The 25,702-nt window shown below is 50.0% G+C and overlaps 1 protein-coding gene across 1 annotated transcript in view; it reads right to left on the bottom strand.

The window, feature by feature from the left end:
• HADHA (hydroxyacyl-CoA dehydrogenase trifunctional multienzyme complex subunit alpha) overlaps positions 1–25,702 on the bottom strand; it is a 40,772-nt gene that overhangs the window by 2,977 nt on the left and 12,093 nt on the right. Inside the window, exons 8-17 of the mRNA XM_067550470.1 lie at positions 24,645–24,767; positions 23,736–23,854; positions 22,648–22,704; positions 18,498–18,607; positions 11,023–11,157; positions 8,141–8,312; positions 7,303–7,389; positions 3,626–3,766; positions 2,749–2,817; positions 957–1,152 (exon numbers count right to left, since the gene is read on the bottom strand). Of these exons, the coding sequence (XP_067406571.1) occupies positions 957–1,152; positions 2,749–2,817; positions 3,626–3,766; positions 7,303–7,389; positions 8,141–8,312; positions 11,023–11,157; positions 18,498–18,607; positions 22,648–22,704; positions 23,736–23,854; positions 24,645–24,767 (1,209 nt within the window). The remainder of the gene's footprint in view (positions 1–956; positions 1,153–2,748; positions 2,818–3,625; positions 3,767–7,302; positions 7,390–8,140; positions 8,313–11,022; positions 11,158–18,497; positions 18,608–22,647; positions 22,705–23,735; positions 23,855–24,644; positions 24,768–25,702) is intronic.

Here is a 25,702-nt window from a genome sequence, read left to right as displayed (position 1 = left end):
CCGGGGAAGGGGGGGGATATCAGTCACCGGCTGAGCTGGGGGGAGCAGCCCTCCAACTGTCACTGATCCGATGGGTTGCCTGGTCCATACGGACGGCGGTTCAGGTATGTGCTTCTCTGCCGACACCAGCAGCAGGTACCCAGGGGACCAGAGGCCACCCCCACCTCAAATGCCACCCAGGAGCCTCTTCCCTGTACTTCAGTGATGGGAGCCAGATGACGTCTGGATCTCAGCCCACTGGAGATGGGAACAGCTCACGTCCCGAGGGAAGGGGCAGGCAAGCGGGAGGGGTGGTCAGGCAGATCTGTGGGGCCCTGCCAGGAGGCAGCCGGCACTGCCAGTCTCCCCGGTATTTAAGATTGACGCTGCTCAAAGGCACAGGTGAGGCGGGGCGGCCGGCTGCCACTGCTCTCCCCACAGCAGACCCTCCCCGGCCTTCGCATCTCATCAAGGCTTCCGAGCAGGAACCCACTGGGCTCACGGGACATCCCAAAACTGAGACCGGAGTGAGCCAAGTGGAGCTGCTGGCCAGTTGCAGCCCATGTCTACAGTCCAGCAGCCTTCAGAAGAGACGGAGCCCGCCTCGACTACAGGTCCCAGCCTACACCACTCCCTGGGAGGCTGGAACACGCAGTCCAGCTGTCTGTCGAGCAGCCCCTGGTGAAGGGGCATGCCCTGGGGCACACCTGCAGGGAACCGCGGCCTCTGGTGGCCAGCAGTTGCTTTGTCACAGCTGCATCTCATGCGACTCCCATGTCACTGGGGTGGGGTGGGGTGAGCTGAGCTGCAGCCCCACCCAGGAGCAGGCGGTCAATAACCAGCCTCCTCGGACCAGGACTCACAGGGGCCCTTCAGCAGCGAGTTGGTGTATCCCTGGAGAGGACGATGGGCAGCCCGGTCCTGGGACAAAGGGAGAAGAGGGGCTGGCACCGAACAAGAGAACCGGGGCCACTCACCTAAAAAGCCTTTTTCCACCATGCGCTTGAACAGCTCAGTGTTGCCTCCCCCGAAGCGCTGGCCAAAGGCCTTGCCAAGATCCTCCGCGACGTGCGTGGCCACGTCCACACCCACCTCGTCGATCAAGGTGGCGGCGCCCACGGGAAAGCCGAACGCTGTGGAAAGGGCGTCCACTTTCTTGGGGTCAGTGCCTTCCTGTGGGGGCAGAGGGGGAGCAAAGGCCGGTGAGCACTCAGGAGAACACAGGCCTCTCGCGTCCCCGAGGGTGGAGACGTAGAGCCTTACCGCCCGGGGCCCAGCCAACAGCACAGGCCTAGTCCCTGCTGGTACATTTCAGCCTCTGGCCAATCTAGACGTTATCTGGCTTCTGCCAGCTAAACACCCTTCCAGGGAAATAGGCAAACGGTGGCAGGAACCAGGAACGGCGCAAACCCAGGAAGTTTTAAAATGTCTGGGGATGCTGCAGCCAGCTGTAGCCAGGCAGATTTCTTTGGGTCCCCCTTCAAGTGTCAGCCAGTGGCCGGGGGCACAGCACTGGACTTTATGTACCAATGGAGCACCTAGGAGCCAGTGCCCTGGACCTGGCTCCCACTGTGCTAAAGCGCCTGCCCCAGCCCCAAAGTGCGCACAGTCCGAGCGTAGGCTCGTGAAGACCTCTGCTCTTCTGGTCCATCCAGTGACCCCCAGGCTTCACGCAGATGTGCAAGCGTTCCCCCATGGGGAAACTGAGGCAGAGGATAAACAACTTGCCCAAAGCTTTATACCAAGGCCGTGGCAGAGATGAGATTAGAACCTGCTGCTCTCCCAGCTCAAACCCTTGTTCCATCCAGGGGACATTTCTGCCACTCAATGCCTCCTGCCCGTTCTCAGGACTACTCTGCCCCTTCGCTGTACAATGTGTGTCTTTCACTAGGGCCTTCCAGCCAATGATCTCAAAGAGCTTTACCAGATCTACATTGACTCAACCCTCAGAGAGGCAGGGGTTCCTAGCGGATAGGTGGGGACATCATCGAAGGCAAAGGGGTTCAGGGACTTGCTCTTTCAGGTGTGACGTTCACCAGCAGACAGCACCACAGGTCAGGGCTCAGAGGGGATTGTGGGTGGCAACCACCACTTATTTTTCCAGGCAAATCCCTGTTTCCGGTACCAGGGGAACGGCAGCTTGGAGCTGCCAAAAATTCTACACAAGTTCATGTACAACGTGGCACCATCTGAGCTGCCTGCGGGTTCTTGGGTAGGAGAGCCCGGTGGCCGGCTGGACGCTCAGGCAGTAACCCCATGGTAAAGGAGCTCTCAGACGATCCGAGGTTATGCTTTGTGTCCGAACTCGGTATCAGAGGAAGAGATCCCAAGTCAAGTGACAGGAATGACTTCCCTCCCCTCCGTCCTTCTCCACTTCCTCTTTGTAACAATCCCACCAGCCGCTCGGCAGGCTGGGATCCAGGGATTGGTGGGCACATTGTCATCCTCCCAAAACGGACACCGGGGGTGTTTGCTACACACCAAGCACCTGTGCGCATAATCTCAGGGAAAGTAAAGCAACTGCCCGCACTGAGCTGGAGAATGGATATGCAGGGAAGGGTGGGGAGGCATCTACAGAGACCTAACCTGCATCAGCCCTGGGGCTGCAGAGGTCTGCCCAGTCCAGGAGGCAGGGAGAAGACAGTTTCTCTCATACCCCCTTCTAGGGCCAGCCTGATTTTATAGGGAGAAGCAGGAGAATCTGGTGTCCTTTAACATTTGGCAGCTGCCCTGGTGCTTCCCCACAGCACGCTCGCCTCCAATACCCACCTGGAGCACTCGGACCACTTCAGCCAGCATTGGCCCCAGACATCTGGTGGTGTAGAAACCTGGCCCATCCTGGGAGAGGGGAAATGGAACAGCAAGGCAGGTTAGTGTCAGGAGCACTGCTACATCAAGGATCCCCTGCCTAGTTACTTTGCAAGCCCTGCTTCTCCACCGAGATGGAGCCAGATTTCAGACACACTGAACTGCCCAGGATTTTCAATGCTCTAGAACCATCAACTCCTAGAACAGTTTGTTTTGACCTGAGTGGAAGATACAGGAATGCGGGAAGCTCCTCAAACGTCTGCTTCCTGCTAAGCTCCTGAAACGCATGTCGCACAACAGCGGCCAGAGACCCCATTGAGCTGGGTGGGTCACGGCCAGAGTTCTGCAGTTTAGAAGCAGGGTCTGTTCTTGTACCACGTTTGTGGAATTCACACCAAGCCCAGTCTGTGCTGGGGGGCAGCGAATAGGAAGGGACGTGACCTAGCACATGAACTGCCCCAAGCAGCAGTCGGGGGAACAAGATGAACACTCACCTTTGCTGTCAAGTCAGAGAGAAGGTGAGTGTTCTCCAGAGACCAATGGTCAAGTCAGAGGCTCTGACCACAGTATTACCACCAGACAGACCATTCCCAGCACTGCAGGGAGCCGGCTCAGAGAGCCCCACACACCTGCTCTCACTGACGGGGGAGTGACCAGGCCCAGGGTCTGACAAATGTCTCCAACTCTCCCTAGTCCCAGGGCTAAGCCATTAACACTGGAGCAACTCAACCCCCCCGACCAAGCCTGAAAGGCTTCCAAGCTCCTCTTTAACCAGCGACCACCTTGGACACTCTCAGCCGTATAGGGACTGCCAGGATCTCGAGCGGCAGTACTTTACCTTGACCACAATGATGACCTTGCCCTGCTTGAGGCCCACAGCTACGGCGGAGGCAGCTGTGTCCGGGGAGGTTTTGTCCGTGGTGATAATTTCTAGCAGCTGCATCTTGTCAACCGGGGAGAAGTAGTGCATCCCAATCACCTGCCGCGGGAGGAAGGAGGGCGGAAGGGTTTAGGGTTCAGAAAATAAGGCATGGACCTTGCTTTGCAGCTCTCTGGACACAGCTCGGAGGCTAACACACAGTTCTGGTTTCAGGCAGACTCTCAAAGGTGCCTCCTTCCTGATATCCTAGTAAGAGTCACACATTTCTCTGGAGGCCCTGCAACCGTACTGCTCAAAGATCACTGAGAATTCAGCGAAGGAAGCAGCAATGTGCTGTACAACGTCTATGGAGGCTTTTCCGGACGTTTGGTTTTTGTAGTGGTTTTTAGGTGTGAAGTTCTCCATTAGGGACACAGACTGGTTTCAGACAGAAGCTTCTAAAACCTCAGGAGGGATTTGACGTGGTGGCCTAGAAGTGGAGTTGTGTTTGTTTATTACACCAAGGATATGGTCCCTAATTTGGTTAAGGAAACTTAACGGGAAAATCTCAGCCTTGGAGTTGTCAGAATGGAGAGATGTCTTCTGCACTCAACTTCAGTGGCCAAGTATTAAGCAAAATATCACTTAAAGGTCTATTTCCTTTTCCCACAGGACTCAAGCTTGGCTTTTTTAAAGCAAATATACAACTCCCTAGCAAGGCAGGGTGTGAACATCAGCATGTCACACAGCCTGGAGGCAGCAGCATTATCTGAACCTAAGAGCAGCCCCACTGAGTCAGACCAACGGTCCATCTAGTCCTCCAGCAGCGGCTGGTTCCAGGTGTTTCAGAGGGAATGAACAGATCAGGGCGATTATCAAGGGGCCCAGTCCTAGCATCTGGCAATCAGAGGCTGAGGGACACCCACAGCATGGGGTCGCGTCCCTGACCATCTTGGCTAATGGTCACTGAAGGCCCTATCTTCTGTACTCTAGTAGTCTCAGCTCAGCCACTGGGCAAGCCACATGATGTCTGTGCTGCCTTCCCCTCTGTAAGGCAAGGCTATGGACAGACCTAGGAACTCACTGGGGGAGACGGGGAATGGGACTAATGCCTGTTCAGTGCTTTGGAAACTGAAAAAAAACAAACAAACGCTACAGCAGTGGTTATAAAGAGCTACCAATGTTGAATGAATTCCCTGTGCCGCAGCCTGGGTTTTCTGTAGCTGCTGCACAGAGATGCTCTGAATTTGAGCACAGATCGGTTCATTTTCAGACACTAATAGAGAGGTAAGGGCAACCCTCCTACGGGAACATCACTTAAGTTTACATTATTGAGTTCTGCAGTCTATTTGACTAATGCAGCCATGTAATCAGGCTGTCCTCTTCACGCCTGCTGGAAGCTACACATTGCACTAACACGACAGAGGCACCTTTAACTAGCATTGCAGACTGCAATCTCACAGAGGTATGTTAATTAGTTAACTGACACCCGACTGGTTTTCCATAAAGCATGGTCACACGGGCAATTTATCCCGCAAGAGGAAATGGAGGAAGCTCATTTGCAAGTTTGAACAATCTGCATTTCAGAGAGCGATTGTTGTGGTAAGTAACTGAGAACCGAGGAGAGGAACTATTCCCTGTACCGATGGCTCATTCAGAGCTGGCCTGGAGCCGAGCCCCGCTCACCAAGTACCCAGATGGAGCTGGTGAGCCCCTTGCCACAGACTGAGTGACGGCCTTGTAACCTGACCTAACAAAGGGAACACTTCCATTGCCCGGACTCTGCCCAGCGCAGACAGGAACGGGCCCCCTGCAGGAGGCAAGGGAACCCGCTGAAGCCATTTGAGCTGCACATCGCTTTGGTTCTTTGACCGCAGCCCATACTTGCCCTCAATGTGCTGCTCTCCTCCAACTCAGCAGTGGGCTCCTTTCTGCCAGTCACACTGCCTCCAGCTCCCCCCTCCCCATAGCAACGCCTGCTCGTGTCATGGAAACAAACAGCCGCTAAGGATCTGCACTATGGCACAGCGTACGCTGCACCTCCTCCCCCTGCTGCTCCTGGAGTCCCAAGGCAGGTTCCTGAACTCACTGCTACAGGAACGGAAGAAGAGTCCTTGCCACTAGCAACACAGGCTCGCCTTAGAGCAAGCTTAGCTGTGGTAACCGCTTCCACGTGAACCAGTGCCTTCTGGTTAGCTCATTGCAGCACGCCAGCCCCTCCGGTCCCAGAGGGCGCATGCAGTGCCTGACGTTCGGTCACTACACTACTCCACAAGAACATACCCAGCTCTAGCTGGAGTAAAGACCGTCTGATGTGCAGCATTTTCTCGATCTCGAAAGGCAAAGCTCCATCCTTGTCAGGCCAGAAGGGACCATCATGATCATTGAGTCTGACCTCCTGCATGTCACAGGTCACGGACCCTCACCCACCCCCTCCTATCATAGGCCAGTAACTCGGCCAGAGGTTATGGAAGTCCTCAAAGCTTGTTATAAAGACGTCAAGGTACAGAGAATTCACCATCTACTCGATTTCAAATCCGCAAGTGATCTACGGCCCATGTTGCAGAGGAAGGTGAAAACCCCCAAAATTCCTTCCCAGCCCCAAACGTGGTGATCAGTTAGACTCTGAGCATGTGGGCAAGACCCACTTACTGGACACCCACAAAAGAATCCTCCGCAGTAACGCAGAGCCCTCCCCTTCTAGTGTCCCAGCACTGGCTGTTGGAGACATTTGCTAATCGCAGTCACCGGTGTAAAGCGTTATTTACCCCTTCACATCACACACAAACCAGGGGGTCCCCCAATGTAATCAGTAGGCAGCAGGTTTCAAACAAAGAAAAGCAAGTACTTCTTCACATGCCCCCCCAGTCAACCTGTGGTGCTTGTTGCAGGGGATGTTGTGAATGTCAAAGCTTAACTGGGTTCAAAAAAGAACTAGCTAAGTTCATGGAGGATCGGTCCATCGACGGCTTTAGCCAAGATGGTCAGGGATGCAACCCCCTGCTCCACGTGTCCCTAAGCCTTTGACTGTCAGAAGCTGGGACTGGATGACGGGAAGGATCACTCGATAATTGCTCTGTTCTGTTCATTCCCTCTGAAGCCTCTGGCAGCAGCCTGTGGGGAGGCAGACACTGGGCTAGGTGGACCATTGGTCTGACCCAGTACGGCCGTTCTTATGTTCTTAAATGGGCCTTTAGTACCTGGTATTTTCTCCCTGCGAAGGTCCTTGCGCATTAAGCAAGTCACCTCGGTCTGATCAGCTAACCGGACTGAGCTCTTTAAGTCTCATTAAGACATTTTTTCCAGCCCTTGAATCAGTTTTGTGGCACTTCCCTGACCCCGCTCCAATTTTTCAACCGAGTTTTTGAAGTACCGACACCAGAACTGGACGCAGCAGTTCAGTACCAATCTCCCCACGCCTCACTCCTCTCAGCAACGTATCCGCAGACAGGTACAAAAGCTCATTCAAAGCACTGCACTGGGGAGCTCACATCGGCTTGTTTCCTGCTGCCAACAGAAAATGAGCTGTACCATCTGCACCTCTCCACGACTGCCTCCGACAGCAAACCCCCAGACTGGAAAATACAATCTGCTGGCATTCACCGCTCTGTGCCAGGCTGCTCTGTGTGAACTGCATGAGGGTCTCTGGTACTCACCTTTTCTGGCCTTTTGCTAGCAGCAGCAATTTGACTGATTGGAAGAGCAGATGTGTTACTGGCAAAGATACAGTGAGGGGGGACCACCTACGGAAACAAGAACAGGCACCATAAACACCACGTACAAGCGGACTTCAGCAATCCTTCCAGGACTCCTAGTATCACTGTGCATGTCTAGCACCCGTCACCAGAGGATCTGAGCTCTTTTGCGTAACACCTCGGTAGGTGGGACAGTTTTACAGATGGAGACTGAAGCCAGAGATGTTCAGCAACTCCAAGTCCATGGCAAAGCCTGATCTGACTCCCAGCCCTGTGCTGTGACTGCCAACACCAGATTTCCTCCTCAACGCACTGCTCCTACAATCTGACTAAAAGTTATTCCAATCCTTGGCCCACATGGCTCTGCCAACGCACCCCAATCAGCACCATACAGGAACAGAGACCAGTTCTTCTAACACAAAGAGTAACTTGCTAAGACCACTAACCTGGTAGCAACGAACAGCAAGTGGGGAAGAAGCAAGTTAGCATGAGGTGGTAAACAAGGGATTAAGGAGGGATGGTGTAGGTGAGATACCCCCTTTGCACTTCAAACCCCCAAGAAACAAGAGGCCAACGACAGGCATAAGCCTGCAAAAAGCACTGGTGAGACAGAGCAGGAAAACTGTTCCCTGCAGCCCTCCCAGGCACTGAAGCTAGATAGGTCCGAGTAACCTCCTGCAGGTAGTGTGAGCTGCGTCATACGGAGTGGACCTGATAGTCCCCTGGAGAGGGTGGGGCAGGCTGTGCCATACACATGCCATATGCTGGGCAGAAGCCGTTCAGAGATGGGAAAACTCACCGCTTCCACCTCCTTCAGCACTTTGTGTTTGATGCCGATGTCCTCAAACACAGCTTCGATCACCATGTCGGCCTTGTCAAAGCCCTTGTAATCCAGCTGCCCTGTCATGTTACTGAGGATCGTATCCCTCTCAAATGAGGTCAGGCTCTTCTTCTTCACTCTGTCATTAAGCCTGGTGAGAAGCAGCCTTGTTAACACTCGGCCAGCAGCACCCCCCAGAGCAAGGCAGCCTGGCCGTGCTACACGAGGACTAGCCGCGCACAGCATAGCCTGTGCGTCAATCCCTCCCTCCCTCCCAGCCAGCACGGGGGCCCTGTCACACACCTGTCTAATCCAGGCGAGGATCACTGCCCTGTCTATCGGCTGTGGGAGGGACGCTCTGCTGCCAGGAGGCCTCCTGATGCAAACAGTGCTGCTTCCCAGGACTGGAGCACTGCCATGGAGGGGTATGAACTGTTGTGGAAGGACAGGCAGGGGCGAAAGGGGGGAGGAGTTGCACTGTATGTAAGAGAGCACTATGATTGCTCTGAGCTCCAGTATGAAACTGGAGATAAGCCAGTTGAGAGTCTCTGGGTTAAGTTTAGAAGCAAGAACAATAAGGGTGATGTTGTGGTGGGTGTCTGTTATAGACCACCAGACCAGGAGGACGAGGTAGATGAGGCTTTCTTCAGTCAGCTAGGGAAAGTTTCCAGGTCACAGGACCTGGTTGTCATGGGGGACTTCAATCACCCTGACATCTGCTGGAAGAGCAATTCAGCAGAGCACAGACAGTCCAGGAAGTTTTTGGAGAGCGTCGCTGACAATTTCCTGGTGCAAGTGCTGGAGCAGCCAACTAGGGGCCATGCTCCTCTTGACCTGCTGCTCACAAACAGGGAAGATTTGGTGGGGAAGTAGAAGTGGGTGGTAACATAGGCAGCAGTGACCAGGAGATGGTCGAGTTCAGGATCCTGACAAAAGGAAGAAAGGAGAACAGCAGGATACGGACCCTGGACTTCTGAAAAGCAGACTTTGACTCCCTCAGGGAGCTGATGGGCAGGATCCCCGGGAGGCTAATATGAGGGGGAAAAGGAATCCAAGACAGCTGGCTGTATTTTAAAGAGACCTTATTGAGGGTGCAGGAACAAACCATCCCAATGTGCAGGAAGAATAGCAAATATGGCAGACAACCAGCTTGGCTTAACAAAGAAGTCTCTGGTGAGCTTAAACACAAAAAAGAAGCTTACAAGAAGTGGAAGCTTGGTCAGATGACTAGGGAGGATTATAAAAATACTGCTTGAACATGCAGGAATGAAATCAGGAAGGCCAAAGCACAACTGGAGTTGCAGCTAGCAAGGGACGTGAGAGGGAACAAGAAGGGTTTCTACAGGTATGTTACCAACAAGAGGAAGATTAGGGAAAGTGTGGGCCCCTTACAGAATGGGGGAGGCAACCTAGTGACAGAGGATGTGGAGAAAGCCAAGGTACTCAATGCCTTTTTTGCCTCTGTCTTCACAGATAAGATCAACTCCCAGACTACAGGACTGGGCAGCACAGAATGGGGAGGAGGTGAACATCCCGCAGTGCTGAAGGAACAGGGTCAGGCCGCAGGGAGTATTGTGTCCAGTTTTGGGCCCCCCACTACAAAAAGGACGTGGCCAAGTTGGAGAGTCCAGCGGAGGGCAACAAAAATGATTAAGGGGCTGGGGCACAAGGCTTATGAGGAGAGGCTGAGGGAACTAGGCTTGTTCAGTCTGCAAAAGAGAAGAATGAGGGGGGATTTGATAGCAGCCTTCAACTTCCTGAAAGGGGGTTCCAGGGAGGATGGGGCTAGGCTGTTCTCAGTGGTGGTAGATGACAGAACAAGGAGCAACTGTCTCAAGTTGCAGTTGAGGAGGCCTAGGTTGGATATTAGGAAAAGGTTTTTCCCTAGGAGGGTGGTGAAGCACTGGAATGGGTTACCTGGGGGAGGTGGTAGATCCTCCATCCTTAGAGGTTTTTAAGCTGCGGCTTGACAAAGCCCTGGCTGGGATGATTTAGCTGAGGTTAGTCCTGCTTTGAGCAGGGGTTGGACTAGACACCTGCTGATGTCCCTTCCAACCCTCATCTTCTATGATTCTCTGATTAGACTGGAGGGGTTTGGGTGGCAAACCTAAGGCTTGAGCCTTCATCCTGATGCTTGGGAAGGCGAGCATCATCCCGCAGCCTTAGGGGGCACACAGAAAAGGGGGAACCAGAAATGAGGTTTTAAAGCCCCCCACTCCCTAGCTACATAAGCTAAACTTCACTGGCAGCAATGGGAGGCGGCTTTGGGGGAAGTGAGGCAGAACAAGTATCTGCTCAATGACTGCCTTCAGAAGCCAACGGGTCTGTGTGTCACAGGGGACGCGGGAGGGGACAAGCACACACTCCGCTGCTAGTGAAGACATGATGCAGCCCATGTTCGGCGAAGTGCAAGCAGATCAGCATCACACCTTGCATCAGATCAAGGGCAGATCAGCATCACACCTTGTTCCAGCTGCCCACCTGAGAAGCCCCACCAGGTCCCACTACAGGTCTCTACACAGATGGCTGGGCCTGGTTACCAGCATGGCGTATATTGGTTGTTACCGCTTACAGCCTGGGCCTGGAACAAGGAACACGTCTGGGTAAGTGTTGATGCCAAGGCACCATCAAGCCATCCAGCCTTTTCGCTCCTTAGGTCCATCAGACCCAGAAATAGCAGCGTCCTTGCAGTGTGTGCAAATGTCCCGCTCTGCCGTGGTGGCGGGAGACGCCCTTCCACACGCAGCAGGCTCCAAGAGAGTGGATGTGCCAGTCAGCCCCGCTCAGTTTGTGAAGGCAGAAGTACTCGGCACAAAGGAGGCCCCCTCCAACCCAGCCCTGCTTGTCTGACGCTCACGTACCCTTTGAAGACCTGCTGCTGTCCCCTACTTAATCCTTGTAGCGTTGTGTCCTTCAGAATGGTCTTCAGGCCCTTGTCCACAGACACCTGGGCAATCCCGGCTCCCATCAGCCCAGCGCCCAGCACAGCCAGGGTCCTGCAGCAAAAGGGGATGAATGACACATCAGCGATCTGCTTTCATTTGTTAGATGCAGGACAAAAAACTCACCCCCGGGCCACCGCCACCCCACCGAGGTCAATCCTCTGCTTGAGTACTGTCTGACTGGGGGAGCTGCCATATTGCAAGGGTCTGCCTCATGCTGATGGGTTTCCCAGGCGCAGCGAAGGAGCACTGCCCTGCTATTCTACGCCCGAGAGAATCACCTAGAGTCCGGATTTCCGTTTCCTAAGCAAAGGCGTCCCTAAAAACCTCACTGCAGAGTAACAGAGTCTGAAGCCTTGCAGTGACTGCTCTCAGGGCTGCTGTCCACCCAGCACCCTCCTAGTGACCGGAAGGTCCTTTTGGCCATTTGCTGTTCAGATCTCGTAAGTCACCTATGCCAGACGGCTGCACATTTGCCCCTGCACACTCTTTAGCAGATGCCAAATTCAGTCACGCTCTCACGCTCACTGCTGCCTTACACACGCCATAGCTAAAGACACCTAGAAATCCACACAACAATCCAGACTCTGAGCGAGAGGCCCTAAGAGACGTGGTGCCAGCTGATAAGAGGCTCCAACAGCCAGAGATCACTAATTCCTCCTTCCTGGGCCAGGCCTTAGTGCACAAGAATCAAATTCTTGTTTTAACTATTTAACTGGTCCAATCTCTCCACGCAGCATGCCTACGCAAGGTGCAGCTGCCCCCCTGTACATTCATCCTGCACATGAACCTTGTAGACAGCGATGTCCCAACGGATCATGCCCTGCAAGTTCGTTACCGTCACTTTACCACACCAAGCAGCTGGACATTTAAGAGTCCAACGAGCAGTTCATTCCTGGAGTCACCTAAGCATGGGTGGTCATGTCAATGGTCCAACTAGCCCAGCATCTTGTCTTCCAACAGGGCCAGAGCCAGATACTTCAGAGGGAATGAACAGAACAGGACAATAATTGAGTGATCCCTCCCGTCATCCACTCCCAGCTCCTGGCAGTCAGAGGTCTAGGGACACCCAGAGCATGAGGCTGTGTCCCTGCCACCTTGGCTAATAGAGATTGATGGGCCAATTGTCCATAAACTTATCTAGTTTTTTTTTTTAATCCAGTTATACTTTTGGCCTTCACAACAACCTGTGGAACTTGTTGCCAGGGGATGACTGTGCGTTATGGGAAGTACTTTTTTGTGTTGTTTTAAAACCTGCTGCCTGTTAATTTCATCGGGTGACCCTGGTTCCTGCATTATCTGAAGGCTAAACACATTTTACTCACTTTCTCCATACCAGTCACGATTTTACAGACCTCTATCATCGCTCCTCAGTTGTCTTCCAAGCTGAATAACTCGTCTTTTTAATATCTCCTCACACGGAAGCTATTCCATACCCCTATTCATTTTTGTTGCCCTTCTCTGTATTTTTTTTCCAATTGCAATATTTTTTTTAAAATGTGACACCCAGAGCTGCACCCAGTATTCTAGGTGTGGGAGTGCCATGGATTTGTACAGAGGCATTATATTTTCTGTCTTATTATCTATTCCTTTCCGAATGGTTCTTAACATTGTTAGCTTTTTTGATGGTCACTGCACATTGAGCGGATATTTTCAGAGAATCCTAGAAGTTTAGGATTGGCAGAGACCTCAGGAGGTATCTAGTCCAACCCTCTGCTCAGAGCAGGACCAACCCCCACTAAACCATCCCAGCCAGGGCTTTGTCAAGCCACATCTTAAAAACCTCTAAGGATGGAGATTCCACCACCTCCCTAGGTAACCCATTCCAGTGCTTCACCACCCTCCTAGTAAAAAACTTTTTCCTAATGTCCAACCTAGACCTCCCTCCCTGCAACTTGAGACCGTTGCTCCTTGTTCTGTCATCTGCCACCACCGAGAACAGCCTAGCCCCATCCTCCCTAGAACCCCCTTTCAGGTAGTTAAAGGCCGTATCAAATCCCCCCTCACTCTTCTCTTTTGCAGACTAAACAAGCCCAGTTCCCTCAGCCTCTCCTCATAAGTCCTGTGCTCCAGCCCCCTAATCATTTTTGTTACCCTCCGCTGAACTCTCTCCAACTTGTCCACATCCTTTTTGTAGTGGGGGGCCCAAAACTGGACACAATATTCTAAATGCGGCCTCACCAATGCCGAATAGAGGGGAATAATCACTTCCCGTGACCTGCTAGCAATGCCCCTCCTAATGCAGCCCAATATGCCATTAGCCTTCTTGACAACCAGGGCACACTGCTGACTCATATCCAGCTTTTTATCCACTGTTACCCCCAGGTCCTTTTCTGCAGAGCTGCTGCCCAGCTCGTCGGTCCCCAGTCTATAGCTGTGCATGGGATTCTTTCTTCCTAAGTGGAGGACTCTGCACTTTTCTTTGTTGAACCTCATTAGATTTCTTTTGGCCCAATCCTCCAGTTTGTTTAGGTCACTGTATCCTATCCCTACCTTGCAGGGTATCTACCACTCCCCCCAGCTTAGTGTCGTCCGCAAACTTGCTGAGGGTGCAATCTACCCCATCCTCCAAATCATTAATAAAGATGTTGAACAAAACCGGCCCCAGGACCGACCCCTGGGGAACTCCACTTGTGACCGGTTGCCAGCTAGACATGGAGCCATTGATCACTACTCGTTGAGCCCTATGCTCTAGCCAGTTCACTATCCATTTTATAGTCCATTCATCCAACCCATTCCAGTGCTTCACCACCCTCCTAGTGAAAAAGTGTTTTCCTAATATCCAACCTAGACCTCCCCCATTGTCTGCAATAACTCCAAGATCTTTCTTGAGTGGTAACAGCTAATTTAGACCCCATCATTTTGTAGGTATAGCTGGATTACGTTTCCCAATGTGCATTATTTTGCATCTATCAACAATGAATTTCATCAGCATTTTGTTGCCTAGTCATCCCCACTTTTGTGAGATCCCTTTATAGCTCTTCAGTCTACTTTGAACTTAACCATCTTAAATAATATATCTTCTGTAAACTTTGCCAGCTCATTGCTTACCCTTTTTTCCAGATCATTTATGAATATGCTCAACAACGCTGATTCCAGTACAGATCCTTGGAGGATCCTGCTATTTACTTCTCTCCACCATGAAAACTGATAATATTCCTACCCTTTAACCAGTTATTGATCCAGTAGAGGACCTTCTCTTATCCCATGACTGCTTACTTTGCTTACCAGCCATTGATGAGGCTCTCATCAAAGGCTTTCTGAAAGTTTAAATATTCTGTATCCAGTTGATCACCCATGTCTACAAACTTGTTGATCCTCTCAAACAATTCTAATAGATTGGTGAGGCATTATTTCCCTTTACAAAAACCATGTTGACTCTTCCCCAACCTATCAGGTTAATCCAGGTGTTTGATAATTCTATTCTTTACTGTAGTTTCAGCCAATTTGACTGGTACCAAAGTTAGGCTTACCAGCCTGTAACTGCCAGGATTGCCTCTGGAGCCTTCTATAAAAAACACACAAACAAAAAAACCAAAACAGCAATACATCAGCTATCTGCCAGTCATCTGGAACAGAGGCTGATTTATGCGGTGGGTTACATACCACAGTTAGCAGTTTTGCAAGTTCACATTTGAGTTCCTTTAGAACTCTTGGGTGATACACCATCTGGTCTTGATGACTTACTGCTGTTTAGTTTATCAGTTTGTTCCACAACCTCCTCTATGACACCTCAATCTGGGACAGTTTCTCAGATTTGTTACCTAAGAAGAATGGCTCCGGTGTGGGCATCTCCCTCATCCTCTGCAGTGAAGACAGATGCAAAGAATTCATTTAGTTTCTCTGCAACTGCCTTGTCTGCCTTGAGTGCTTCCCTTTAGCACCTTCATTGTCCGGTGGCCCCACTGACTGTTTCACGAGCATCCTGCTTCTGATGTACTTACAAATATTTTCTGTTAGTCTGCACGTCTTTTGCTTGTTCTCTTTGAATTCTTTTTTGGCCTGCCTAATTACATTTTTACATTTGACTTGCCAGAAAGTTTATGCCCCTTTATTTTCCTCTGCAGGATTTGACTCCAATTTTTAAAGGAAGGCTTTTTGCCTCTGTCTCTCTTACTCTATTTAAATATGGTGGCTTTTTTTTTGGTCCTTACTGTTTTTCTTTAATTTGCAGTATACATTTAGTTTGAGCCTCTTATGGTGTTTTTAACTAGTTCCCACAGAGCCTGCAGGCATTTCACTCATTACTTTTCCTTTTCATTTCTGTTTAACTAGTCACCTTTTTGTGTTGTTCCCCTTTCTGAAGTTAAATGCTACTGTGGTGGGTTTCTTTGGCATTTCCCCCTCTCCACCCACTAGGATGTTAAATTTATTACATTATGGCTGTTATTACTGAGTGGCTCCATGATATTCTCTGCTTGGATCAGATCCTGTGCACCACTTAGAACTAAATCAAGGATTGCCTTTCCCCTTGGGGGTTCCAGGAATAGCTGCTCAAGAAGCCGTCATTAATGATGTCTAGAAATTTTATCTCTGCATCCCATCCAGAGATGACATGTTCCCAATCAATATAGGGATAGCTGAAATCCCCCATTATTATTGGGTTTTCTGTTTCTGCAGCCTCTCAAATCTCCCTGAGCATTTCACAATCACAGTCACTAACCTGGACAGGTGGTCGGTAGCATAGTCCTACTGCTGTTTTCTTATTATTCAAGCATGGAATGTCTATCCAGAAAGATTCTAGATACTATGATTCATTTAATATTTTTACTACATCTGACTCCATTCTCTTTCATATATAGTTCTACTCTCCCATCAGCATGACCTATTCTGTCATTCCTACGTATTTTTTACCCTAGTATTACCATCGCCCATTGATTATCATCATTCTGCCAAGTTTCTGTGATGCCTATTATATCAATATCCTTGAATACCAGGCTCTCAAGTACACTCAACTTACTATTTAGATCGTTAGCATTTGTATTCATGAAGACAGTACGGATTTTGGCTGGCAAGCTCAGATAGCAGTCTTGAAGATTGTATAAATGCCTAGACAGCTTAACATGCAAATTTAATCCCAATCAATTTTTAAAACCAATCAGTGCAGGAAAGTCTTGGTTTATAGTTGTTCTACTGCTGCAGCTGATAAAATAAGTTCATGCAATAGCAACATTAAGAAGAGTAGAAATCCTGTTCCCAAATGGGACGCACGGCAGCCATGGCTTGTTCTGCAATACAATACTTAAAGCAATGCCCTGCTCTTCCCTCGAGGGATACCAGAGGCTCATTTTCAGGTGCCATAGCAGAGGCCCGGGCTCACTTCTTGGTTTGGGTAGGGGGCTTCCCAGGGGCTTTCAACTCTCACAGTTTTGATACTGAGCAATTATTAGCATGACCCTTGTTTTGTGGCAGAGGGGGTCGGGTTAGTGCGGATTGTCCGTAAGCGAGACCTGTATGCCTGGCTGATCCCCAGTGGCAGAGTGTGCGATGACAGGGAGGAGAAAGCAGACACCATTTCAGCAGGACTAGGCTGCCTCTGGGCTTTTCTGCGTCAGTCAGGTTGGGAGAGCGGGTCAGGCCACCCGGAAGCAGCTGCTGTGCATGTCACAATTCTGATCTTTAGACACAAAGTTTTGTTTTTCCACACTCCTAACAGGCAGGCTGCCAGCCTCGCTGCAGATCTAAGAACTGGTCACACTGCTCTGTTCCCACTAAGGTAGAGAGCACCGCCTGCAAACTGCGGGCGGGGGAGGGCGATGCTGGCAGACCAGGTGCCAGCTCATGCCAAGGGCCCTAGGCCTCGCCAAACACCGACAAATGCATGGCTGAAAAATCAGTCTGTCGGAACCCTGCGCGGAACATTTTTAAAATCCTGCTCCTGCTATTATGGCGGCGGGTTCTGCGGGATCCCAGTTCCATTGCAGGGCTCTACAGTCTGGCTCACCGGGGCCAGTATGGTTAAAACCCGATATTAGCATTATAAGAATGTATTTAGATCCCATGGAATGCCAATACACGCAGCATGAGTCAAATCCCATTTACAATATCGGTATCCCAAGTTATAAGGGAACATTTAAATGTTTGCTCTGTCCTATATACGTTTGTTCGGACTGTAAATTCCCCCCAGTCAGGGGAGAAGCTTTACCAAACATGAAATGCTAGTTTATCACAGGTGGGGTTATCTTCTCCCCCAAAAAGGGTCTACAGACACCAGACAATCCGTTGAGGACAGAGGACTTTGTTGATACCTTCTCAGGGGGTGGGGAAGCAATGTGCACAAGTCCACATTCCACCCCCGCTTGAATGCAGGGGGAGGGAATAAAAATGCCTGTTAAGGAAAAATTGCTATCTTTATGCTGTCTGGACTCTGAGGGGCAAAGATTCCTAAACATAAGCAAGACACCCCTAGCCTGCTTGGCTTGCATTAGCCTGAAAGGACATAAAAGCTTGCTTATTACAGAAGCTTCTACAACCTTTTGAACTTGATTGTACCTCATTTGTGTACGTTTACCTGCTTTAACCTTGTAAATAACTCATTTCTTTTTCCTAGTTAATCCTGTAACAAAACTAACTAAAGGTTTATTGGCTACAAGTGTGATCTTTGGCTTGAGATATGCATACAAATGACCTGGGGTAAGTGACTGGTCCTTTGGGACGGGGAGTAACCTGAGTATTGTTGTGATTTTTGATGTAAGGGACCATCTATCAACAAGTCAAGCTTGCCTGGGTGGCAAGACAGACCACAGTACGCAAGGGGACTGTTTGTGGCTCCCTATTAAGGCTGTTCTAGTGCCCGAGGAGTTCACACTTGTTACTTGGTTGGTGAAATCTACGTAGACCCCCGACTGCTTGTGTTGTATGTGCCCTGTTTCTTGAAAGTCTGCCCCGAGGCGTAAGCCACTCCAGGCAGCGTGAGGGACTGCATCACTCCAAGGATCTTCCTCAATCCCGGAGGATAGGGCATGGGGTCAGCCTAAGGATGACCCAACAGGCAGTTGGCCGCACAAGTTAAACAAGAGCAAGTTAGAAGAATCTGTGCGTGCCCTTCATTAGTTTTGTCAGTCAATGCAATTCAAGTAGCAGCAATCCCTGGTTAAACTAAGTTCCTAGTAGAAATGCTGGTTAACCTCAGGGCAGATCACCAACCTGAACACATTTGCATCTGACAGCAGCCAAGTCTCACCTAGAAAAACATATCCTCAAGTGGGGAGACTCTACCTGCTAGGGAGAAGTCAGACCTTCCAGAGGATGCTGGAACTGCTCTTTTTGCCACACTGCTGAACAGAAATGGTCTGCATTCCAGCCCTTAACGGCCTAGAGGGGCATGCCTAGGTCTAAGAGATTCTCTTCACTGCTCTGATTACTATCTTTTAACCAGTCTGCGTTGAACTTACTTGACCTCTTGGTTTGGTGTCCCAAACTTGTTCTTCTTGCACAGCACCTGCCCATGGTAGAGGCCCGTCAACGCTTTAGATTCTCCAGTCACTGCAAGTTCACCAAATTTCTGGAAAGGAAGTCAGAAGTTTTGGCCTCTGGGATTTAACCATGTCAGCATTTGTGGCTTGTATGAAAAGACAGAAAAAATACACTGGCATTCCAGAACAGTGCCGACATTCTAGAGCTGCACCGGGGGATAACGCACTGCCGCCCCTAGTGGGAGTACAGAATAGCTAAACCTCTAGAGGGAGACAAGAACAAGGGATTGCTGCGACCTCTTATTGACAGCCTCAGACCACTAGTGTCTCCGCAGTGACCCATCAAATTCCAGTGAGCCCCCCTTTGGGGTTGCCAAAAAAACAAGCAGAAGCCTGCTCTTTCAAGGATATGATTTCCTATAGCTAGAACACGATCTATGGCTTCTGACGTGTGTCATCCACCCCTTGGCACAGTGTTCACAGATTACATGGCCAGAAGGGGCCACTGATTTTCTAACCTGGCCTCCTGCATAACACAGACTGTAGAACCTCTCTTGTTCTCGTCTTTCATCTAGCAGTGCCTCCCTTGTGACGAACAAGGGGGCCCACTGGTGCCATAGCCCAGCACAGCTGGGGACTTGATTTCAGCTGGTTCTCTCTCCTGTTTGTTCCTCCACCCCATCACACGAGTTTTTGCTTTCTGCTAATTTATAGCTCTTCCTCCATTCCCCGCGTGCGGCTCGCAGACAGGACAGCTGCTTGTGGTTCATGTACACTCTGGCTGTGTAGCAGGGTGCCAGGAGAGCAGTCCACAGGCTAATGCCGGAGCTACTCCTGTGGCCAGCTGCATTCGGAGCTGCTGTGGGAATGGAGATGCTCTGCCACTGGGCGAGGGTATATACCAGTGGTTTCCCACCCGTAGCCTGTGGGGGCTTTCACAATAGCCTGTGCTCCTTTCCCGCTGGCTGCGGAAGGGACCTGCTGCTGTCCAAGGACGCAGGCAGAGCACATTGCTGCGGGGCTGAAAGACAGTGCAGGTTCCTTGCTGCAGCCAAGGAAAGGGGAGATCAGCACTCTCCTCCCCTTAGCTGTAGCAGGGAGCACAGCAAAGCGCTCCACCTGGGTCCCTAGGTGCTGGGGTCCCTGCCGGAGCCAGAGGGAGGGGAGCACTGATCATCCATGCCCCCACCTGCAGAAGGGAGTCACTGCCTAGGAACCCAGGTGGAGCGCAGGATTCCCTGCTGCAGCCAGGGGGACAGGAGATCCTCCTCGCTGAACTCCTTCCCGCTGGCTGCAGGGGGGTAAGGAGGGCTGTTGGCAGAGACTGGTGACCCTTTAGGGTTATAAAAATCATATTTGTGGCCCTCAAGCTAAAAAGATTGGGAACCACTGGTATACGCTCATTGGAGGGCAGGTCCAGGGTCACTAATTTTTTGCCCCCTGTGCTTCCTTGGACTTATTGTAGACCCATCCTAGGAAATATGATAGTAAGGGTCCTAGTCTCAAAGGCTTTATGCACATGAAGCATACATTTATATCCCTTTATAGACCAGTTTCTACCTACTCTCATCTGGCAGCCTGTACGTCTCTGCTGTCACATCAGTGGTCTGGAGAAGCTGGTGAGCCAGCTCCCCACGCTTTGGTCAGAATAACCTCTCGAGCTTGGCCATTTAACTAAAGCACCAAGGAAGCAGGCAGGCAAGAAATGTCAGTCTGGTTAAACAGCAAAGCTCACGGTGTTAATTCAAGCTGGAAATCCAACTCCAGGGAAACCAACACACACAGCATATGCTACAGGAGGCAATGTGTAAGATTCACAGTGAAGGGCAAAAAGCCAGAGACAAAAAACTCCACAAGAAATCTTTAAGGATATTAGATACAGGAAGCCAGTAAGAGAATCTGCAGGTCTGCCTATTGCTAGGGTGCAAAGGGGAATCATCAGATATAGAGCTACTGCTGACAAGCTAAGTGATTTCCTCACATCACTCTTCAGAGGATGTTGGGGAGATCTATCCTGGATTACTCTTTCGGTTAAGGAACTGTCAGATCGAAGAGTTTGTTCCAGCACCACTCAAACGTAGGAGGGCTGTGTCACCAGGAACAGACAGGATACACCCAGGAGTCCCGCAGGAACAAACACCTTCAAAAACAGCTAATGTGTCAGAGGACTGGAGTGTCAAAAAAGGCAGTGGGGGTCCTGGGAGTTAGATTGGGAGCCTTACCTCAGTATCAGGTACACTGTTGAAGTGATGACAAAAAAACACCCACTCAGGTAAACAGGATGTGATAGGACTAACTAGCAAGATTTCTGCAAAGGAAATCTGTGCCAGACTAATCTATTAAGTTATTCTGAGCATGTCCACAAAATAGAGAAATGAATATATTGGACTTTCAAAGAGACTTTGACAGAGTCCCTCATGAGGCTATTAATGAAACCCTGGGATGATGCATGGTGAAGTCCTGACCTGGAGAGTAAAAGTGGCCAGTTTTCAGTATGGCACAAAGTTAACCATGGGAGGCCTTAATGATCTTTACTAGGACAGATGTTAAATATTCATGACCTGGAAAATGGGATTAAACAGTGAGGTGGAAAAATGTGCAGAGGACAAATTAAGTAGGTTAGTTACGATTGAAGAATGAGGGACATAACCCACCTAGGTGAATGGACAACATGGTAGATGAAATTCAGCACTGACAAGATACAATGTAACTGATGTTGGAAGGAATAATTTGAATTGTTCATTCATGTTACTGAGTCCTAAATTACCTGGAACTATTCAGGAAAGAGACCTGGACATCACTGTGGACAACGCTATAAAAAACAGCTGTCCAATGCACAGCACCGATCGAAAAAGGAAACAGCGTTAGGACGTAGAATGACAGGAACAGAAAATAATGAAATTGTTAAGTGAACCATTATATGAGTGAGCCCTATACAGTTATCCAGAACACTGTGCTTAGCTCAGGTCAGCCTCTTACAGGACAGAAACAGAGGGATCACAGACAGGTGGGGAAAGACTTCCATAGGAGACTGAGACCATTAGAACTGTTCAGAAGAGACAGAGGAGACACGCTAGAGCAGTGGTCCCCAAGCTGTGGGACACGCTCCCCTAGAGGGGCACAGAGGAATGTTTGGGGGAGGAGGGTGCAGCAGGGCCCAGGCCAGCCCCCATGGGGGGAAGGGGGAACGCCTCCCAGCCCTGCTCTGCCCTCAGCTCCGCTCCGGCCCATGCCCAGCTCCCAACCCTGCTGCAGCTCCAACCCCTGGCTCTCAGGCAGGGGTGGCATGGACCAAAAAGTTCAGGGACCACGGTGCTAGAGGAACACAAAACGACACATGGTGCCGAGGGGATACATGCTGTGCTTCTTCACAGTTTCTCACACTCCAAGAATTAGAGGACAGCTAGTGAAAGTGAAAGGACAAAAGGTTAAAAGATCAAAGAAAAATACTTTACATGATGCACAAGCCACCTGTGGAACTCACTGCCACATGGCAGAGGCCAAAAGCCTCAAAAGAGACTAAACAGGATTAGATCTTTGTGTTAGCGACACCAGCCAAAGTTATAAAGACACTCATCCTAAGGAAGGGAAGCCCTTCTGCCACAGGGGCAGGAACCAACTACTAACGGGGTTAGGAAGAAGCTTCTTTACAGGCAAGTTATTCCGTTAATGCCCAAAGGGGGTTTCCTGCAATTGCCTTTGAAGCATCTGGTACTGACCACTGTCAGACAGATAACTGGACAAGACAGACCACTGCCCTGATCTGGTATGGCAGCTCCTGTGTTTCATCCCCCTGTTCGGTCTCTGGCTGTGCTCTCATCATGCAGCACTTACCTACTCTGCTAGCAGGCCATAGCCTCTATGACCCAGGAACAGGAGGTGCCTTAGCCGTTCTCGTGAATATCTGACTGCATTATCTCCCTGGTTTAAAATGTGAACGTATGTGCGGGTAGGGAAGGTACAGACCCAGTTCCGCCCAGAATGGCAGCCTAGTGTCACAGGACAGGTGCCCAACACCATCCCCTTCTGGATTGTCCCTTTAAAGAACATTCCCTTGTGCCAGGCTGAAAACAACAAGTTTGAGGGAAACACGTAGCTGAAGAATAAAAGAAGAGTGTCACATGCTTACCTGGGATTCCATGAGGTAGCCAGCTTCATTCCCCTGCTCCAGGCCAGTCTTCACAACCTAGATGCAGAAGAGACACAGTGAAAACGGGCCATTTCATACAACATTATGCTCCTTTTGCAGACAACACATTTAACATCAGGAAGAGCCAAACTGTCAGCTCTTCCTGGCCAGTTCCATCCATGAGATTCTCTTTAAACTCTTGCGCATCTATTCCATGTTATCCTAAGCAGAGCTCACGTCAACATATTCATACAGTAGATATATCGATGGTGTGGACATACAAGTTCCTGTCAGTGTAATTCGTGCACCACTCTTAGAATCTGTAGTTATTTCAGTAGTGCTTTGCACAACTCAGGGGCTAAGGCAACTGGCACTAATACACCAGCAGGGGCAGCGGAAAGATTTTAGTGACTCACCAAGAGTGGCCTGTTATTTAAAAAAGTTTAAAAACAACAGGACATGGCAGGCAAAGTTTTCAGGGGCAACTAAGTGACTTAGGAGCCTACATGTAATTGGTTCAGCGGGATTTAGATGCCTAAATGGCTTAGCTGCTTGAGATTTTTACCCCGTGTACTTCGCGTTGCACAAAAATTACAGTGCTCCAATGAATTTACCATCAAGTTATCTAACTAGAGATGGCGTGAGGATGCTGCAAGGGCTGCAGCTGAAGCTTTCACAGAGGAATTGTGTCTCTTATCCATCCTCCTTCCTTCTACGGTGGTTCTGGTATCACCCATCACCAGAATACTGCAATGCTTGTATTTGAATGAGGATTAGTTTCCAAAAGAAAACTATTCTGAATTCCGCTGAATCTGCGGCACAAGTTACCCATGATACTAAGTGGACAGACATTGATTAGAGAGGCACCCATCCGAATTCTTACAGCTATTTAGACTTGATTAAGTGCAAGGGGAAGACCAATCTCCCTCCGTAAAGGGCAATTATTTGTATTAACCTAGCCCCAGGTGTCCCAGTCATGAACCAGAACCCTGTTGTGTTAGGTGCTGTACAAATGATCCCTGCCCCAGAGAGTTCATCAACCCCACACAGATGCAATGTTAGTGCCATGTGACTCGGTGGGGGATTACCTCAATGATTTTCAGGGGAGCAGGGTAGAGTCCTTTGGTCTGCTTCTGCACCCTTTTCTCCACTGTTTTGTAGACCTGCTGCCTCACAAGGGGAACAGACAGGGCATAGTCCATCAGCTCTGCAAGATGACACAAGGCAAGACTTCAGTGATGTGTCGTATGCCCAAGTCCAGCTCTTAACTGGACACAAGCTAGTCAGCTACAGTGACCAGTGTGAATGCTGCAGCTCTGACTCACTAACACGGAAGGAGAAGAGAGGGGTTTATCTTAAACCCCGTTACTAGATATGGCTAGCACAGATCAGATTAGAAAGCAGGCCATTTTGACAACTGAACTTTCTTAGAGTCCATTCCAGTGCGATAAATTCCATACACAGCTAAAGGCTGCTCCTATGGAAATCAAGGGCAAGAATGCTAATGGACTTCAATGAAGCAGGACTTCAGAGTGAGACTTCGTGGCTTCCCCAGACTCCATTAAATAACGATTCTAACCGCTACCCACTCGAGAAAGTGCTTTTCTAAACAGGATCATAGCCGCAGTCAATGCACAAGTCCAGATGAAAAGCGTGACCTTAACACCGGCTAGACCAGGATACTGTGGGAAGCTACTGCAGAGGTTTCCCCCTACAGATCCACCAACGCACCTCAGTCTGAACAACTCCCCACTGTTCCTGTCCCACGGGCCCTTGCACACAGCTTGGCCGATGTGCGGCACGCCCTGCTCCTCAGCAGACACCAGCAATCCTGCCAGCTCATGGGGTTCTTACAGCATGGCTACTGCTGTCTAAAATCAGGCCAATCCAAGAGGGATTTCTTGAGGATTCAAAATCACATGTCTAGAGGCAGAACTGAATGAACCTATTAAAACGCCTTTAAGGTAAGCTTTATTGCCTGCAGCCCATGCACTTACTCTGAACCAGCCCTTTTTCCCTTTTGGGGGACACTGTCTTATTGGCGAGTCCTCTGGCAAAGCCAATCGCTACCTCCTCCAGGTACTCAACTGTTCGATCTTCTGGACTTTTTATACCTGGGCCTGTGAACAGAGAAAGGATGGGTCAGAGAGGGGGAATGCAGCCCACAGCATTACATGAGGAGGAGGTGTTCTGTTGGGAACAGTTCTCCCTCTAAAGATGAGACCAAAGCGGACACATCTCTGTTGATCTCTAGAGCACCGCACCACCCTAGCCCACAGAACTGTTATCAAGTAGAAATATCAATTACAGAGGAGTTGAGCAAAGAGCTTTTAAGGAAGGCATAAAATTGCAATTTAGCTTTAACATTATGGCATTTTCTGAGTAACGCCAGTGTGGGTGGACTAAAACCTTGCAGAAATAGGCAGGGAGTACACTGTCCATTGTTGTATGCAGTGCTGTAGCCAGAGTGGTCCCAGGATGTCAGAGAGACAAGGTGGGCGAGGTAATATCTTTTATTGGGTCAACGTCTGTTGGTGAGAGACATGCTTTTGAGCTTACAGAGCTCTTCTTCAGGTCTGGGAAAGGTAACCAGAGTCTCAGAGCAAAACACGAGGTGGAACAGATTGTTTAATGTAAGTAGTTAACACGCTGTACCATGGATGTCACCTCCTATACACCAATATCCCTCACAGTGACCGCACCATTGCCTGCCTCAAATATCTACAAGACGCTGAACAACTCTCAGATATTCACCCCAAACATCAAACTCATCCATTTCATCCTCACCCATAATTTTACATTCAACAACAAAACACCTTATCCAAACCCCGAGAATAGCCATGGGTACTAGGACGGTTCCCCAATAGGCCACCTCTTCATGGGCCACCTTGAATTACTGGAAAAGTGCACCATGAAACTAATAATACACCTAAGAGAGACTGATGTTTTCATCCTCTGGACAGACGACCTGAACTCCCTCATAGATTTCCACCACAACTTCAGCCACCACCACCCGTCCATCAAACTCTCTCTGGAACACTTCCACACTAGCATC

Source organism: Emydura macquarii, unplaced genomic scaffold, assembly GCF_026122565.2.
Source record: "Emydura macquarii macquarii isolate MOO-44397 ecotype Brisbane River unplaced genomic scaffold, CSIRO-AGI_Emac_v2 contig_1300, whole genome shotgun sequence".
Classification (NCBI taxonomy): Eukaryota; Metazoa; Chordata; order Testudines; family Chelidae; genus Emydura; species Emydura macquarii.
This window is presented reverse-complemented; position numbering and strand designations above follow the sequence as displayed.